The following is a 20275-nucleotide window of genomic DNA, read 5'->3' on the forward strand; positions in this document are numbered from 1 at the left end:
ACATATGCCACTAGACTATGAGACTCCATTGAGGTTTCCTGATGCCTCACCCCAACAGCAAAGGGAGTAGTAAACAATTAAAAACATAGTCAAGCTGGGAAAGTATATTTCTGGATAGGTTTTTAGATGATGATATAGAAATGCTAATACCTGTAGAAAAGAAATAAAAACAAAACTTACCAAAGGAAGAAAACCCTAACATGCTATTTTGACATCACACCTGTTTTTTTGACTAGATATATATGTGAAGCTTGTTTTTCTGAAATTAAATTCACTTTATAATAGTTTACGATTTTAAGCGTAAAATTATAAGAGGCCAAGTGTTCAGTAAATGTGCAAGAACAAAAAACTCAAGATGAAAAAAGAACTCTAATTGTCCTCAACGATAAATAATCTTTTAACATAAGGCAGATATTCAGCAAAATGAAAGAATTAAGTGTGTAAGAGGCTTGTGATGTTTCCCTGGGTTCTTCTTATACCTGTAAGGAACTCAGAGCACTTAATCCAGGAATACTGCCAGCAGATTAGAAAAGCCAGGGTCAACTAGCATGAGACAGCACTATGGTATTACTGAATGCGCTAATAGACAAACCACTGTCAAGTCACCTGAGTGAACTTTTCTGTTCTGTCACACCATTCAGATTCTACTACAAATAGACTTCATTGAATTAATGAATGCCTACATTATCTGGGATGCCCATCTTTGTTACTAGCTGACACATTTCCACCGATCTTTTTCTTTTTTTGCAAGGAGTCTCACTGTGTTGCCTAGGTGGGGCTCAAACTAGCCATCCTGCCTCCTCAGCCCTGCCCCAGTAGCTGGTATTCCAGGTGTGCCATGGCACCTGACTCTATCAATTCTCATTAGGTTATTCTTAATTTTTATTAAGTACTATAAGCAGTCACAATATTATCTTCATTCACAAATATAAAAATGGCATCCCTTAGGTTTTTCCACAAGCTTTGGGTATGACAGAAACTGTATTACCATTTCATATAAATAAGAACCAGGTGTGGTGCTGCATGCCTTTGATCCCAGTTACTCAGAAGACTGAGGTAGGGGGATGGGCAAGTTTGAGGCCAGGCTGGGCAACTTATCAAAACTCTATCTCAAAATAAAAAATAAAAAGGGCTGGGGATGCAGCTCAGAAGATAAGTGCCCCTGGATTCAATCCTCAAGGGGGCAGGAAGTAGGGGATGCACCTTGGGATCTATCTTCTAGTCCTTAAAAACAAAAGCCAATCATGTCAACAACTAGAGAAAGAAAAGAGCTCAATTCCTAGAGATAGAAGTCCACTTAATTCTTAAAACAAACATGTCATCTATACAATTTAAACAGAATTCCTAATAATTTAGGAGAAAAATGCTCTTTAGAAGACTCACAGAACTACTCCCATGATATAAATGAGTTTAGGGAAAAAGGGATGGAGCAGAGTGGTTTTAGACTTAATGACTCCTTAAAATAAACCGAGAGCAGAAATGGAAGTCTATATTCCATGAAAGCAGGGTTTATCTGTTTGGTCCACTAATATACCCAAAATATTTAAACATGTTTATTAACTGGTAATTACTCAACAAAAATTTGTTGAGTTAAAAACGACTTCAGATTTTAAATGTGAATGTCCCCCTTTCATGTCTCTCCCTATTGTCAAAAGAATGAGGACCACTCCTAAACACATCACTTAAGGGCCCCTCCAATCTAGTCCTAACTCCTGTCTCTCAAATGTAACATATTCATTTCCTAACCCTTCTTTACCTTTGTTCAAACCACTCACTGTATCTGAAAATCCACTTCTCTTTTCACTTGAATTCCAGCCATCTTTACACTCCCAGATGCCTTATTCCTTCTTTGGAGAACTTTAGCCCACAGTTCCTTATCCCATCATCTTTTCTAAATCAGTTGTTATATGCTGTCTCAGTCTGGATATTTTTTCCTTAAGCAAAAGTCGTGTCTCATCCATCAGACTTCAAGGTTTTAGAACACAGAGCTCAAGGCTTATCATCCATGGCTCACTCCACTGACTATTCATGACTGGTAACTATCACTAGCAGCCCTCTGCAGTGAGAAACAAGATAAGCCACACCACCTACTAGTGTACAACTCTGGGCAATTTTTCTGCCCATGCCTCTAAATCTTCACATGTGAACTAGGAAGATGATCCCTTACCTAGAAAGACTACTAGAAATTAGAGTTAGAGATTATCCACAGGGAATGCTTTATATGGTGTTTCCCAAAGAGTAGGTGCTCAACAGGAAGAGTGAACGTTACTTTTTTTCTTTTTTAAAGTTCAGAGCAAATGCTGGCTTCACAAATTTCCCAGTTGTAAAGACACTGACTGCTAAAAGCTCTAGCTAAAGGTCTGTAAACTCCAAGAAGACAGAGTTTATATCTTTAACATTTTATATTCTCCCAAGTGCTTTAAAGACTACAGGGAAGATACACTAATTACTGATTGAATTGAACAGCTGCTGGAACAGAAAAAACACAGACTAAAATTGGAATGAAATTTAAAATTGACTGTTTTTCTTACGAGCATTTAATGTCTATAGCAGGCTCTCTAAGAAATCTTCAAGATTAGTTTTTTAAAAAAGCCATTTTTTGGGGTACTTAAATGGTAACCAAATTTATATATGTTTAACCTCAAAACAATAATTTGGTGCTGTTTAATTCTTTGTTAAAAGAAAAATCCTATTACTATTTCTAATTCTTATTTCAACTCCTAAGCACTTGTCCTTTAAGAAATGTGTTCTGTGAAAGGCCATATGCTTTTCACAAGATCTTCAATTCTGTCTTCTATCCTCTCATTGACTCTCTAATCTAGATAACTCAATAGGGTATCCTCTCCTCCTCAAAGAATATACTTACTCTTTTGAAGTTTTGGCTTACTTAGAATTCAGAATAGCATGCTATTAACTATAACCATGTATCTAAGCTGAAATAGTACAGTATTCCTTTATCTGTCTTGCATTAAATACCACACATCTTCAAAAGAAATGGCTTTGAAAACATACCGATTCATCCTTCTTGCCCTTTCCAATACTTCAAACATATGCTCTTGAAATAAATCAAGCCGCCGGTAGCGATTATTTTCAACATTCTTCCTAATAATGTCAAAAGTAAGGGGAGGTTTGTTAGGAAAAGTGGGATCCACACCAGGAATTTCTGCTAAGGAATCACTGTAGCATCGTCCCTCATCATCCTGATGACTCATGACCGACACAAAAAGATTATGGATAAGCTCTTGAATCAGCAAGGTCACATTTGGGACATGAGAATCCTCATCTCCCTCCAGGTCTCTCCGAGTTTCAAGCAGGACTTTATGTAGGACAAGGGCATCTTTATAGATCAAAGACTCAGGCTCATTGTATGTACAGGCATTATTAAACATCATGACGAAGTCCTCAACCATAGAGTCTATATCTTGGTACTTGTTGGCCATCATATGACTTCGAATTTTTTCCATGTCCATGGGCTTTTTAATGGTCAGATAGTAGTCAGGCAACTCAGATCTGGAAGGAAGCCTCAGAAATATGGCACTGAGGCGGCGACCTCTTTTATCAGTATAGTTCTTTACAGCTTCATAGACTTCATTTAGTTTCTGCTGCATTGGGGTCATGTATTTTGATTTTTTAGGAGAAACACCACTCTTTCTACCTGAAGAGAGATAATATAAATACATAAAATAAAAATAAATGCATATTTGTATGGAGTTGTTAGTATAACCCTAAGAAAGAAACTATTCCAAATTACTTATAAAACAACAACAAAAAACCTTGAAGAAAATCTTATCTATATTCAGTAATCATATTTTTAAAAAAATGTTTTATATATATGTATATATTTTGGTTGTAGGTAGACATAATAATACCTTATTTTATTTATTTATATGTGGTGCTGAGGATCGAACCCAGGGCCTCACACATGCTAGGCAAGCGCTCTACTGCTGAGCCACAACCCCAGTCCAATAATCATATTTTTGATGAGAAAATAAAACTGTTGTGTTGAGGTAACTGGGTAAGGTGGAATGAGGCAAATAAGTAGCTATTTAATCTAACTGTGACTTCATCACCTCTAGAATCCCTGAGAACTGAGATTTTCATCACAGGAAAAAGAGATAGATGTTAAAATAGGGAACATATTGATAAAAACTTTATAGCCTGAATCTCAACTGAAAATATCAATTGAGTTTATAATATATTTTATCTTTAAATATCCAAACACTGAAAATCCTACAAACAATAACCAACTTAGTAGCACTAATCTCAAACTATAGTTTTAAAATGCTAATGTCAAAATAGCCCTGACCTTTAAGTAGAAACACAGAAAAGATTAGAATTTGAAAAATGGCTGATTCTCAGTCTGGAACATCTTCAAATCACAGAAGTAAAGAATTTATCAATAACTTCTAGCCATGGTCATGTTAAAAGAACACAGGCACCACCCTGATAGAAGCTAAGCATAAATAAGGGCAATTACAATGGGTTAAAACTCAACATTATATTTTAACCTAGTAATTCTTAATGATACACACAAACAAAAAACTGGTAAATATTGGAGGATGTTTATAAACTAATGTATTATTTTGAAAACTTGTTTAAAAAAATCAAGCTTTTACCATTTCAAAAACAAACAAAAATCTGTACCAATGGATAGCCAAATATTGGATAAAGCAAGTTTCTCTATGCAAAAGTAGTCCACCTATTAAATGAGCAAGGAAGGATAAAATTAAGCTGAGTATGGTGGTGTACATCTGTAATCCCAGTGACTCAGGATGCTGAGGCAGGAGGATCACAATTCCAGGCCAGTCTCTGCAACTCAGAGGGACCCTGACTCAGGAAGGGATAGGGATGTAGTTCAGTAGTACAGTGCTCCTGGTTTTAATCCCTAGTACCACAAAAACAGAAAAGAAAGTTAAAACTGTCAATATTTTATACCTCTTTAATGAGTTAAAGAAGCAAGCATCAAGATTTGTTAATAGAAAGACTCAACCAGATATCATGTGCCACCTGACACATATCACCTATGAAGTTGGTTTTTGTATCAAAGGGAGAGGACAGGAGAGCCTGAATATGTTCAAGCTCTAATGACTAAAGTATAGAAAATAGAAAGTGATGCAACTAACAAAATACAGACTGTGGGAAACTATAATACAAATCCCATTTCTTTGACAGATAAAAAGGAAAGGTGAAAGTTTATAGATAAAAAGAAATATTAGTCAAATGCAATGTGGGCCTTATTTGGTTTCTACTTCAAATAGACATGATGCAAAAGTAAATGTGGAAAGCCTTTTATAAAGTGTTCTTGTCAAGCTGTAACTAAATAGAATCAGGGCTTTAAAGTTAACCTTTGTTTATAACAAATAGAGGGGGGATAAAGGAAAATGTTAAATGATATCACAGAAACAAAATGATGTGGGACACTGTACAAGGCGACCTGGTTTCTTCAGTGCGTGAGAAAAGAAAAGAGGAGACTGTTCTAAACTATGAGGTTAAGGGCATAGCAATCAAACATAGGGGGCTTAGGCAGAATCTTGGTGGTAGAGCACTTGCCTAGCATGTGTGAGACCCTGGTTTCAAATCCCAGCATTGCAAAACAAAACAAAAACCCCTGAATGATCAAATCTAACACAGTTTTAACTGAATTAGATGATGATTTGAGGAAACCAACTGTAAAAATACATTTGAGACAATCAGTAAAACTTAAAAATTTGTGAAGTATTAAGTGAAACCAAGAAACTATTGCTAATTTTGTTCGGTGTGATAAAGTCTTCATGATTAAGAAAACTGTCTGCATATTTTAGAGATATGCTGAAGTGTACAGAAGTAAAAACAACACCTGGTTTGATTTGCTTGAAAATAATTCAGGAAAAAAAGACATAAGGGATTGGGGAAATAAGTGTGGTACAATCTTGTTAAATGATGAGTAACAGGTGTATATACAAGGGTTCATTATACTAGTCTTTACATTTGTGTATGTTTAAAATTTTCACAACGGAAAAAGAATTAACACTCTACATTAAAATTCCCTTTCCCTTTGATATGCATACGTCTTTTTTTATATTTAGACATATTAAACTATTATTAATCAGGGGCTGGGGTTGTGGCTCAGTAGTAGAGCACTTGCCTAGCACATGTGAGGCCCTGGGTTCGATTCTCAGTACCGCATATAAATAAAACAAAGGTCTGTTGACAACTAAAATAATATATATACAAAAAAGATCATTAATCAGCCTTCCAACTCAATTTATGAAATCAATTCTAGTTTTTTTGTTTTTATTTTTGTGGTTCTGGGTATCAAACCCAGGGTCCTATACAGGTCAGGCAAATGTACTACCACTGAGCTACATTTTCAGCCAAATTCTAGTTTTAAAACATATTTTGGTCCTACGAAGTAAAATAAGTTTTAAATTTCTGCACATTTTCTGTATGCTTTTACAATTCCAAGAAAAGATGAATGCCTTAACAAAAGAAATCACTGCCCAGCATGGTGGTGCACGCCTATAATTCCAGAGGCCTGGGAGGCAGAGACAGGAGGATTGCCAGCCTCAGCAACTTAGTGAGACCCTGTCTCAAAAAATAAAAAGGGATGGAGATGTAGATTCATGATAAATTGCCCATGGGTTAAATCCCCAGTACCAAAAATAAAAAAATTTTAAAAAGAACCATCACTTAGCAGTAAATAATTCCCAAAGCAATTGTGAAATTCAGTTTGTAGTCATTTCACATAAAAAAAAGAAAAAAAAAACAAAAAAAAACAGATTCTTGCTTTCTTCTTTTTCAGTAAACATGGCTCTAAAGAATATCTGATAACATCACTATTATTTGTTTGGTATTTTATTTATTATTTTTAAGTAAGGCAAAAATCTTTTTAATGGCATTAATTACTTTTGCTGTCTCTTCTTTTCCCTTACAACTTTCAAATAAAACCACCAGGCATAGAGTGCAGTTAACTGAGAGCTGAGTAGTACATCTCTAATTTCAATTTCTGTCCAGTAGGAACTGCTGGAATTCATTGCTAATTCTAGGAATCACAAACAAACAAAAAACCTGCCACCATATTCTTCCAGGCATTAGAAACAGAAAAAAATATTTATCTTTACTTAAAACATGGTAAAATAAGACTACTTGAGAAGAGGGAAGAAACTTCATGCTGGAGTGCCACTGAGTTAAAATATATTCACCATTTAATTAAATATTATTTCAGAAAACCATCAATTTCCTGTTGAAAGGCTACACTAAATAACAAAGAGTGAGGATGCCTTACTCAGTTTGAGTTTGGGAGATGTGATGTCATCATCATCAGGCAGCGGCCCCAGCTCTTTCCTTTTATCCTTGAGTAACTTCTCCAGGATATGGGCATCATTGTATACCTAGGGTTCAAAAATATATTTATTTTCTAAAAAAAGTTTTATCAAGGTATAATATACAGCTGTAAGGAAATTTTAAAAATATGGTTTAGGACAGGTGGGAGTTAAGGGCCTACACAATAATTTGTATGTTTTTAAGCTTCCTAAGTGATTCTAATGTGTAGACACACATGCTAATGATTGAGAGCCACTGTAGTAGAAACCCTGCAGTGTTTTACAGAAGTTCCAAACACATTTACATGTATGTTTCCTTCAAAAATCTCTTTTCTACTAGATTTTCAAGGTAATGGACTTAGTCCAATGGAAACTAAAGATTAAAAATATTTCATGGGATCTGGGTATGGTGGCACACACTTGTAATCCCAGTTACTTGGGAGGCTGAGGCAGAAGGATCCCAATTTCAAGGCCAGCCTTGGCAATTTATCGAGACCCTGTCTCACAATAAAATAAAAAGGATTGGGAATGTAGCTCAGTTGTACAGAACTCCTGGGTTCAATCCCCAACAGTGCATAACAAAATTTTTTTAAAAAATTAAAAGAACCTGATGTTTGGAGAAAAGTGTCTAAACTATTGTTAAATCCCAAATCTGAATTCAACATCCGGAATCTAATATTTAAAAAAACAAACAAACTTCTGCTTAGAGATTTCTCTTTAAAGACTGAGCTAAGGTTTGTAATATGTACTGAAGAACAACAAGGGTATTTACCTAATGGCCTTGCCCCATAGCTACCGCCTTCTTTCTCAGGAGAGGCTATGTCCTCCCTTAACTACCCACCAGAGCAGAGCAGCTGAGCAATTAAGTGACCTCTCTTCTTTGGCTACCTCACTAAGGGATAGCTTTTATTCCCATCAGTGATACATGGTATAATAGTCAGTGATATAGTATAAACCCCTACTATAGAAGGAACTACTTCTTTCATCTATCAGTATCCCCAGCACATATTTTATTTTATATTCAAATGTAACAGAAGAAGGAAAAAAATGGTTTGAAAATATTATTTTGTTTCTGGGAGATTTAAAGTGTATAAAAGACATGAAACAGAAAAAATACCAGAGAGGGAAGATTGTGCCTTACCTATACTGATAAAGAACTGAAAATCATGGGCTGCGGATATAGCTTGGTGGTAGAGCACATGCCTAGGTAGCATGCACAGAGACCAGCAACAAAACAAAACACCAAGATGTTTTGTATCCAAATCAATTATTTAGAGGTGCTTTTATGGAAGCATCACACTGACTCTCACATAACTGTGTAATTCCATGGGGTGTCTTTACAGAAGTATGGCTGTTGAGGATAGTAATAATAATGATGCACCTAGGGATGCAGTTTGGTAGTGGAGCATGTGCTCAAGGCCCTGGGTTCAATCTCTAGCACCCCCCACTCCCCCCCAAAAATGATGAAAAATTATTCAGATTCAAGCAGTCTTCTAAATGCTCAATATACATTATCTCTTATAAATCCTATAATAACCCTGGTGCAAGTATTATGATCATTCCAAAATTACAGATAAGAAATCGGAGGCCCAGGAGGATAAGTTTCTCACACAGGGACTGGCAAAGCAGGATTCAAATCTAGGATGCCAGCTTACAAAGTATGAAGTTTTAATCTTTGTATTGTACTGTCTCTCATTTTAAACAATTATGAGAAGACAAAGTATTTATTTAGCCACTAAGAATAAACTAGGTTAAGCCTAGAGCTGGTCTCTCAAAATGCATTATTCTACCAGCACCCAAAAGAAAATGTGTCTACTTCAGAACCCCACCTGTTCTCACCTGGGAGCCCTCTTCATTGTAGTGCCTCGCATTCCTGAACATCAGCTTCATGTCTTCTATCATTCCCTCTTCACCTGCATATTTGTCATTGCGGATATTATGCTCAATTATTTTCAAATCCATTGGCTCTAAGATGATTTTATAATAATCAGGATAGTCCTTCTTGGACGGTTTAACCATAAATAGATCACAAAGTCTTCTGCCTGAACCTGGCTCTCGAGCTTCAAGAACAACATTGAATAAGATTTTCATTCGCTGTTTTCTTATGTTCTTTTTACTGTTGAGTGGGGAGGTAGAAGAAGGGAAAAATGACAACAGGTTCAGTTTTCTTTATACAAGAGATGAACATGAAATAAAACAAATTAATCTTGTGGGCAGGTGCTTTTTAATGATTACAATTTATTTATTACATATGCCACAAACACAGTAAACATGCTGGAAGCTATAAGCAAATAGAGGAAAAATTTCCAAAACAGTTAAAACATAGTAACCCTGGCTGGATCAACCAATGAACACCAGACAAATCTGTTTAGAATATCTCATGAAATGCAATGTTTGAAAAACAAACAAACAAACTTGACTAACACCAAAATAAATATAATTCTAAAATCAATCAAAATACATTTTAAAAACAAAACAGAGCCGAAGTGAAATAAAGCTAGTTATTTCCTATTATTATTAACAGCTTCACTTCCAAGCACAATAAACAAAAACAAAACAAAAAACTAATAAAGAGAAGTGTTCTTTCTTTTAGGATAACCACTCTGAACAATAGTATATTCTGGTTGCCAGAAAAAAAGAAGACTGTCTGCCTGGTTAGTATCTATAGTGGATTCAAGGCTTTCTTAGATTGATCATGCCAGGGTCAGTCTCCTCTCTTTCTCTGATCAGCACTGCTGTACAATCCCAGCTTAGCTTAAGAAAGAAAGTCTAGACACTGGTTCATCTAAACCCTCTATACAGTAAATTTTCATCTTTGAGCATGAATTCCCATTTGGTTATCCAAATTCCCTAAGTGAAGTACAATACTGAGAAATTGATATATGGAACACAAGGGCCCCAGATTCAAAAGGGGTCCAGGATGGCAAATGGTCTCATGTCCTATGGAAAACTGGCTCAGAGAGGCTAAATGACTTGTGCAAGGTGAGGGACTCAGTAAATTATTAGAAGAGATGATCTTTCACTATCACTTTTGCTCAACGTTCTTGTCTTCAGGACAGTGGTAAAGAACTTCTAGCCAGACTCTAACCAGTAGTTTCCAAGAGAACAGTTGGATAGGTAAAAGCAAGAAATGACTTCTGACTTAGTTCCTATTCAGCAAACACTCCTAAGCTCCTATAACATAGCAATTAGATGTAACTATGTTTTATCTGTTTCCTATCCTGCAAGGGAAAAATAGTTCATTCCTGAAACAAACTATATGGCTGCATGGGCCTCTTTGTCCAGCCCTATAACTTTGTTTTTAATTTGCTTGTTAATGAACAAGCCAAAGATATTTTCTCTCCAAGATATGTTTTTCAAACACAGAAACAGAATTCAAATAAAGAACAAAAGTTAAGAAAATAGATATCCTAAATCAGCCTATTTTCTTAGTATCATGGAGCTTAAGGCAAATAGAAAGTGATCTAAAAAAAGAAAAGAGCCTGTTTCCTAGGGTTGGGATCATTCTCATCACTTGCTTAATCTTTTTTTTTTTTTTATATATACCTTTATTTTTGTGTGCTGAGGATTGAACCCAACACCCGTCACATGCTAGACATGCACTCTACCGCTGAGCCACAATCTCAGCCCACAACTTGCTTAATCTTAACTCAGCTTTCCTTTGTGGACCTGGGATCATTCCTGCCAATGTGTCCCACCCCACATTCTTTTTTCTCTGTGTACAGTGAGTATTTATTAGATAATCTAGAAGATTTTTCATCTGGTGGGTATTATTTCTCCAAAGAGACATCCTGGAGTGATGATATGAGAGGAAGAATTCTCTAATTCTAGGTCTTTGGCATGTGGATATTGGGACAGAATTGGAACAAAGCTTCAATAGGGCACAGTTCCACATCTGGGCACAGATTACAATGCAGATGACTTTAACCTTCAGGAAGTCTTTGAAGAAAAATCTCAGAACTTGAGTTTGATATTACAGAAATTCATATCTAAACCATTCAGATCAGATATGGTTTATTTAGGTTTCACATGTGTGGGTTAATTTTTTGGTACTAGTTATGGAACCCAGAGGCGCTTTACCACTGAGTTCCAGCCCTTTTTATTTTTATTTTTAGTTTGAGACAGGGTTTCACTAAATTGCTGGGGTTGGCTTTGAACTTGCGATCCTTCTACTTCAGTCTCCCAAGCTGCTGGGATTACAGGCATGTGCCCCCATGCTTGGCTGTATGGGCTAATTTTAAAAGGAAGACACAAAGGGCTTTGGGCTAAGGCTCAGTGGTAGAGCCCTTGCCTAGCATATTGCAAGACCTGAGTATGATCCCTAGCATCAAAAAACCAAAACTAAAACCAAAACCAAACCAAACCAAACCAAAGACACAAGAACTCAATTTGTAGCCTTGAGCTTAAAAAAATCTCAATTGACCCAGAATGAAAACAGTCCTCATTACCAGAATTCTAGGCAGCCTAACAGTCAAGGCCCTGACCCTTATCTAGGAGGAAATCAGCCCTACTGCCTCAGCACATCACTCCCAATAAACCATTAGAATTTTTCTGTATGAAGCTACAAATACTCTGGTGTGGGACTGAATCTAGGGCAGATTTTTAAAGAGAAGGAAAGTTTTTACTTGAAATTTGCCAGCAAAGTAAAAGAAGGGCAAGTCCATTTTTCCAATGCCAGTAACTCTTGACACCACCAGACAGTTCTGAATGAAATATACCCAGGATGTAAAATCTAGTTGTATATGAGAAATTTTTCTGATAACTATAATTTATTATTTTAGTAGTCATAGTACAAACAGTATCCTTTCTCCATTTGTATCATTTACTCTAGAGAGTGATATCTAATTGTTTCCATCCTCAAAGGCAAACAAAACTTCTGTATTACTAGGGTCTTTATAATCTTCTTTGAACAAATTCAGGTTTTTATTTTCTTTACCTTTTCCCAGATCCTTATATCGAGACTGAGAACCATGGTCCACTAATTTTAATTTGGCTGCCAGAAAAAACTAAGAGATAAATTTCATACTGTTTATAACAGTTGTATTAGCCTGGCTGGCTGATATGTTTGTTTATCTCTTTCTAATAAGGACACCGAACCTTATCATATCCATGAATTCTGAAATCTTCAAATACTTTTTTTTTTTTTTTTTTTTAATTAACCAGAGATTGAATCCAGGGGCACTTAACCACTGAGCAACATCCCCAGCACGCGCGCGCGCGCGCGCGCACACACACACACACACACACACACACACTGCCCTCGCTTTTCAATTTTGCAACAGGGTCTTGCTAAGTTGTGTAGGGCGTCACTAAATTGCTGGACCTAGCTTTGAACTTGTGATCCTCTTGCCTAAGCCTCCTTACAGGTGTGCACCATTGCATTGGCTCTTACTTTTTGAATAAGAATAACTCTACATTATAAAAAGCTATCATAGTCCACTATTTGATACTTTCTAGCTACTGTTTTCAATGTCACTTGGCTTTTCAGATTCTTCTTAGAACCCCTTTACACATCCTACTTCACTGCCTTCAATTCCTTAACTATGACTGCTTCTCCATTTTGGGAAAAGTACATAAAACTAAATGCCACACCCTGTAACTTGCACAATCATTTTTTAAAAAAATATATATCAGCATCTTTGAACATAGAAAGTAAAAATTTATCTCAAGGGAATCCAAAACCAAGGCTGTTAATTATTGTGCACTCAAGGAAGGGGCCATATTTAAGTGGATACTAAGTTAGAGATAACAGATACTGTTGTAATATATATACAATTTTAGAATTTTACAGATGGGCAATAAAGAGTCCTATCCTAACAAAACCAGTGTATTATAGCAAATTTCAAATATATGAAAGAAGTGTCTTATGAAATTGGTGCGTTTTCTAATTTGTACAAAGATTATGTGCTAGTAGGGGCTCTGTTCTGAATTCCTTATTTTCTAGGATCAACACTATCCTCCTGAACCCAATCCAATCTGAAACATCAGAATCATAACCATTTTTGCTCTTCTCGGCTTATCAACAATTTCCAGAAGACTTCACAGACCTTCTAGATCTGATATTCTTTCAACTGTTCATACATGTTTTAGTCTCAACTCAATCTTTGTAACTGACCACTTTCTCAAATTTCCTTACCATTATTCTTTCTCTGAAGCTATTATTTTTATATGTACTCAATTTATAGTTAAAACAATTATCACTTCTATCATGCTAAATACTATGTACTGTAATTTAAGCCTCAAACTCTGAGATTCAGGTACAATTAATTATTAACTATGTAGAAGTAAAAACTGAAACCTAGAGACCAAATGAATAAGGCCACAAAGTGAATAATCAGAACACTTCAATCAGATAATATGTGGCTTTCATCATGTCCCTCACTTTCCCAAAAGCTGGCTGGCACTAAAAGCCGCATTAATCACATTTAACCAACAGGCTTCAAAGTCTCCTGGCACTTAGCTCCCTGGCTTGAGAGTGTCAGTGGTGCTTGTTAAACTAAGTAAATCAAAGGTTCTTTTTTGCGATATTTGGAATTGAATGCAGGGGTTCATGCATGGTAGGCAAGCAATCTACAATTGAGCTACATCCTCAGACATTTTTGTTTTTGGAGAAAGGGTCTTGCTAAGTTGTCAAGGCTGGCTTTGAACTTATGATACTTTTGCCTCAGCCTCCCAAGTAGCTGGAATGTACCATCATGCCTGGCTACAGGTTAGTTCTTTTATAAAGCATACAGAAATTCATTCTAAAGTAGTCAAGGCTTTAGAACAAAACATTTCATTCACATTTTCCAATGAGATTTGGAAAAGAACAAAATGAAATCTACCATGTCCTAATATCAACAGGCACAACTTCCAAAAACAAACCTATATTTACTAAGAACTCACTTCATATAGGCCCAGTTGTAAGTTTTACACATATTAACTCAGCTTTACAACTGAGTCCTCACAGCAATCCTATGTTGGGATTGTCACAACTCCTTTTTCAAGTAAGGAAGTTGAAATGAGGCTTACATTCCAGAGCTAATAAGAACAGCTGGTATTTGAATTTAGGCACTTGGTCTCTAGAGCTTAATTCATAACACCATCCCATGAGGTCCCCTATTTCTACTTCCAATAACTCCTAGAGCTTGGTGCCACATATTATGAATGATACAAAAGAATAGAGCCTCTGGTATTTTTTAAAATTTATCATCTCATAAAAAAAGTTTCTTAGGGAAAATCCTGGGTGGTATATGCATGTGTAGACATGTAAAATGGATTACATATGGCAGTAACATGTAGGCAACTTTAGAATAGTTAGCTTTCAAGGAAAAACAAGGTGGGGAAATAACTTTCCTAAAACTATCTAGGCAATCAGGACATTTTAAAAAGTATACCTACATAGTTGTATGCACTATACATAGTTGTATGCACTATACAGTTCTTTTACTATGCTGATTCCACTCAGTTGTTTTCAACCTGTCTCCTTCCCTGGCCACTAAGTCCCTGGCAAGTAAAAGAAATGACTAAATGTTCTCCTTTATGATCTGTAACAGCAGGGTCTGGTGTTCTGTAAGCAAATGACACTGAATATCAGATGGCAAACATGAAAACAAAAGCACTACACGATTATCATTAGCAATGTGACATGGCAATTCATAGACTTTAAAATCATAAGTATCATGCAAAGGAATGGAGAGTTTTAAAGAAATAAGACATGGACAGATCAGAGACTGAGAAAATGTATCCATGCTCAAGAAGCATTAGCCCAATGCACAAGTGCCCACATGCACTGACTTCATCTGGATTATCATTGTTAATTTTGTAATTTTGATTCCTCCACCACTCCCAATCACTAAAAAATGTCCCTGAAAGGGAATCAGCACTAGTCAGTCCCTGTTACAAATAATGCCACCTTACGTATTAGCAATTTCTACCTTTTACTGTAGCACAATGGTTGGTGAGGAGGCTTTTTGGCCCTGGCAAAGCCAGCAACAAATTAAGGCTAGTATTGAACATATCTAGGTTAGCCAATTCTCATCTTATTTATTAGACTTCTAGACAGTGTTTCTGTATTTGTAAAATAAACTAGCACCCCAAACACTTTTGTTACATGCTTAAGGCTTCACTTTTCACCTTTAGTACTGACCATGACACAGAAGAATTATACTTTTAAAAATATTTTTACACATAAAAAAGGACTGCACACCTGGATAGCCTCCTGAGACCCAACATCTCACTGTCATGAGTGTTCCTGGGAAAGCAGAAATAAACATTACATGTGTAGAGAAATAAAACAAGCAACATTGGAGGGTCATGCACAAACCAAATATGGTTGAGAAAAAGAGGATTATTCAGTCCAAAGCATAAAAGATCTTAATACTTGGAACATTTTAACATGGAAGACAGAAAATAGATTTTTAGGAAGAGGAATGGGGGGGGGGGGAAGAATGCACTCCCAGAATAAAGAGAACACACCCATAATCATTTTTTCTCTTTGGTATTAAAAAAGAAAAAAAAAAAAAACAAAAAAAGGCAAAGATAGAATCATACACAATACTTAGGAGTCAAGTTGCAAAAGTTGGCCCTGAGTTCTCTGGCCAAGCTTTACTCAACCTTCGAGGCTACAGTTTGCCTGACTTCTGGAGAAGTCTATTTCTTATTACCAAAGCCTCTCAACATAACTACATTCTGAAAGACTCATCACTTTATTTCCTTTGTTACAGACCAAAGTATAGGACTTAATTCTCTCAATCTTTTAAGGTACATTCATGCTTTCATCTTAAACCCAAGTTTGTTCTTTCACTGCTTTGGTAGATGAATTATAGTTGTTCTCTTATTTCTGTCTTTCACTTTGTCATACAAAATACTTCCTAGAAAACCTGTTCATATAGAGACTTTTTGTCTGAAATGGAATGGAATCTTTTTTTTTTTTTTTGGTGATGGTACTGAGGATTGAACCCAGGGTGCTTCGCTGCTGAGCTATATCCCCAGCCCTTTTTTTATTTTTTAATTTTAAGACAGGGTCTTGATAAATTGCTGAGGCTAGCCTCAAACTTGCAAAACCTCCTGCCTCAGCCTCCCAAGAAGTTGGGATTTTAGGTGTGTTCCACCACACCCTGCCAAGGGAGTTCATAATTGTAATAACATAATGCTTAAGTTTGTATTTTACAGGAGGTTTTAGGACAATAACTTTCATTTCATCTACTTGGGTGTCCCACAAACTACAAGCCACAGAGATGTAATTTTTAAAGACTGGCTTGGGTTTATGCTTCCTTGGAACTCTTCTTCTCTTAACACTCAACTACTTAAGAGCTCTCTTTTCATCCAGTGCTGGCACTAACTGTATCATCACTTTTGCCTCCATTACCTTCTTTTGCCTGAGAAGTTTTTATCTTTGATTGGTGACTGATCTGGAAAACACAGGTGATGCTGAAGTAGAGTTATATAATTACACTCAAAGATGTTCTTGATTTGATGTCTCTGATCTGGTTTCACATTTTTCCTCCGTAGTCCCTGGTATAACAAGGAATTAAGAACTTGGAAGGATGAAATTCATAGGCTAGTGACGGAGGAGACTCACATCTCAGGGCACACCACTCAATTTAGTTACCACGGCATAGCATTGCAAAGTCATTTTCAGAGCTAAAAAAATTTTCCCAAATGTCCTTTAAAAGAGGGAAAGACAGGATAGCTTCTATTTTCTAAACCACTTTTAAAAATCTTCTGATCTTAGCAGATCTTTTAATGTATGTATGGAACTGTGTCTACAGCTACTAATGACTTCTTCATTCAGTTTTGACTCTGTCAAGCCCTGCTATCAGAGTAGCTTATTCCTTGTTTAAGGTACCCTCCCTAGACTCACTGCTGCTGCAAAGACTGTAAGGCAGTAGGGTTTAAAGAAGACTACAGTGTTCCACAATGATCAGGCCACAGAAACTCCATGTGCATGATTCCTTATAGGAGCCCAGTTTCAGAATCTCACAATAAGATCCCCTTCCACAAAACCCTTGAGAGGAAGAAAGCGTTAGGGAAGTTGAAAGAAAGATTAAGAAGAAAACCAAAAAAACATCCAAATATCTAGCTTAACATTTTACGAACTATAAGAAGTTATGATGGTATTACACAATCTGACATTCTTAAAATCACAAATAAAGATCAAACTAAAAAGGAAAAATAAAAGGTAAGGAGCAATGACTTACTTCACTGTAGCAGTAGAACTGAATTCTCCTTACCTTTCCTAATTCATATTACATCTTTGTAATTCACTATGTAGAAATTACCTAAATTAGATTTAAGTGGCAATCTTAAAAAGCCATCTTACTATCTTTATCTGGATAGTAAAAATTACATGTTTGCCAAGGTGCATATGTAGGTATCTTTTTTTTCCCCTGTGTCATCTAAAAGCAATGTGGTACTTAAAGAAAAATAATAACAACTAATTATCCAATTTATAAATGAATTCCAAAAGATGTTATCAAATATTTCAAACTTATAATCAATACTTCACCACTTAAAAAAATATTTTTTCTGTACTTATTTAAAATAAACAGGAACTGAGATAGTTCCAGCTATGAGAAGATCATATACCTTTTTCTTTTGGCACTACCAGTATCAGAGGTGGCTGAAGAGATCATGCTGTCTCCATCCTCTATGTCATCTCTTCTGGCAAGCTCTTTCTTCTTTGCCTATAACAAAGCAGGTTTCAGGAGTCAGACTTACTCCGTTGAACACATGTATGAATATATGAATGTTAAAGAGCTAGACATGTCAGATTCATTCAGAAAACACCACGTAGCATGCACAAAATTAAAGATTCATTAAATATTTTTAATAACCCAGTTTAACAAAAGCCTGCATGACAGAAAAGTAGGTTAAAAAAATGGATCCAGAGAGTTAAAGAATCAATGTTAGCTACAGCATTTAAGACTACAAAAGGATTTAACTGGTTAAAAGCACTAAGGCAAGTTGTAGGACACCTTGTTTTGGTGGCCAACTCGAAGGTGATCTCTGGCACCCATGACTTCTAAAGAGACAGTGAAGTTAAGAAAAAAGTTGAATCTTTGAAAGGTGAAAAGAGATCTACTTTTCAACACATGCATTTTTAAAGATTTTCTGCCAAAGAGAGATGAAAGTCCAACCACAACAGGCATGGGAAATATACACATACACACACACAGTACTGCGGAACAAAAGCCTGACATTCACAACACTAAGAAGTGCAATATTGATTATACAAAATGAAGAGAACCTATGGGTGCTTTAGTTGCTTCCTTGTGTTAAGACTATCTTTCTAAAAAAGATTCTACCAAAAACTGTGAGATAAATTCAGTTTCTTATCTACTATTTTGTCTTAAAACCCCTAGATGGCCAGTGACTTCAGATGCCCCTAAAGGTGTACTTTCAGGGAGGATCTGTTAAAACTTTTGGGACATTATACAATGAATAATTACCTTTCAGATGCCTTTTCTTCTAGACTAGTCCCATCTTAACAGAGACAAAGTCTAGAACCAAAAAAATAAAACCTAAATGACAGAATATCATCTAGGATTAAAGGGTAATTTCCCTACAATCCTAAAATTACTCAGGAGATTCCTCTATTCGTGAAGCTTACTCCTTTCTAAATTATTACTTCTCCTCAAAATGGTCCTAACAATTCTAAAATAATAGTTAGCAGTACTATGGTTGAAATGAATGACTTGATAATGTTGGGGAAAATCATTCATCTCAAAAGAACACACTCAATAAACATAATACTATTTTGATGATACATACAACAAATTTAGCAAAACTAAGAAATCATACCTGCATGACTTGCTGCAATTTTAGAACTCGTTTATAGATGGCTGAATTGGGAACATTATAGCGCTTGGCATTTTCAAACATTAAATTCAGATCACACTCCAAATGATCTAAAGTTTCATATTCTTGGTTCTTTAATTTTGTTCTGTGAAAGACAAATAAATGGCTAGTACGATCCACTTTGAAAATGATGAAACACTTTTTCTTCCTGAAAGTACAATGCAAAAATCCTTACAAGCACTCCACGGTATCTTCACTAGTGATAGTGGTTAGAAGCCTTGCAAGTGACTGTGTTAAGATAAAAAGGAGGGGGCTGGAGATATAGCTCAGTTGGTAGAATGCTTGCCTCACATGCCTAGGGCCTTGGGTTCAATCCCCAGTACCACCACCAAAAAAAAAAAAAAAAGATAAAAAAGGAGGCATGCCAGGCCTGGTGGCACATGCCTGAACCCCAGTGACTTGGGAAGCTGAACCAGGAGGATTTCAAGTTTGATGCCAGCTCTGGCAACTTCGTTAGGCCATCTCAAAACAAAAATAAAAGAGCTGGGGATGTAGTTCATTGGCAGAGCATCACTGGGTTCAATCCCTAATGGAAAAACCCTGATCATGGATAACAAGTAACTTTAAGAAGAAATAAAATTAGAGTGATTTTAAACTACCTCAATGAAGAATCATGGAGAACTACCCATTTCTGAAAATAAGAGGACATTTCAACCCGGTATAGTGGTGCATGCCTATAATCCTGCTGCTGAGGAAAAGGATCACAAGCTCTAGGCCAGCCTTAGCAACTCAGTAAGAACCTGCCTCAAAATATAAAATAAAAAAGCTGGGGGTGTAGGAGGTGTAGTTCAGTGGTAGAGTGCCCTGGGTTAAATCCCCAGCATTGGGGTTAGGAAAGAGGCTGAATATTTTAGTTCATGCAGATTAAAATAATAATAATAATAATGGCAATGCCATGAAGAAACATCTGGAAAGATATTTACTCAAGGAAGATATAAAAGGATAGCTTAATTGATTTTCCAATGGTAAATGAGAGGTAAATTTGTCAGAATCCATTTATTGCTATCCTCCAATATAATTTATTACAAACTATGATGGCCTAAGCTGAGGTTTTTGCTTATTTTACTTAAAAGTCCTAAGTAAAAAGATAGGTTAGACACTACTGCTATTAATAATACCAGTTCTTTGAAAGG

General features: G+C 36.1%; 1 protein-coding gene across 33 annotated transcripts in view; it reads right to left on the reverse strand.

Moving 5' to 3' along the window:
• The window catches only part of Pbrm1 (polybromo 1), a 90546-nt gene that overhangs the window by 40500 nt on the left and 29771 nt on the right, over positions 1-20275 (reverse strand). For 17 of the 33 annotated variants that reach the window (XM_071618679.1, XM_071618678.1, XM_071618722.1 and 14 more), the window contains 6 exons: positions 19086-19227; positions 17871-17968; positions 15490-15534; positions 9141-9417; positions 7265-7370; positions 3013-3655 (listed from right to left, as the gene is read on the reverse strand). In XM_071618679.1, the coding sequence (XP_071474780.1) occupies positions 3013-3655; positions 7265-7370; positions 9141-9417; positions 15490-15534; positions 17871-17968; positions 19086-19227 (1311 nt within the window). Of the gene's footprint in view, positions 1-3012; positions 3656-7264; positions 7371-9140; positions 9418-15489; positions 15535-16670; positions 16797-17870; positions 17969-19085; positions 19228-20275 lie in introns of those variants that run through there. The other 16 variants (XM_071618704.1, XM_071618720.1, XM_071618702.1 and 13 more) reach the window with 2 other exon arrangements.

This window comes from Marmota flaviventris, chromosome 1 (genome assembly GCF_047511675.1).
Source record: "Marmota flaviventris isolate mMarFla1 chromosome 1, mMarFla1.hap1, whole genome shotgun sequence".
Classification (NCBI taxonomy): domain Eukaryota; kingdom Metazoa; phylum Chordata; class Mammalia; order Rodentia; family Sciuridae; genus Marmota; species Marmota flaviventris.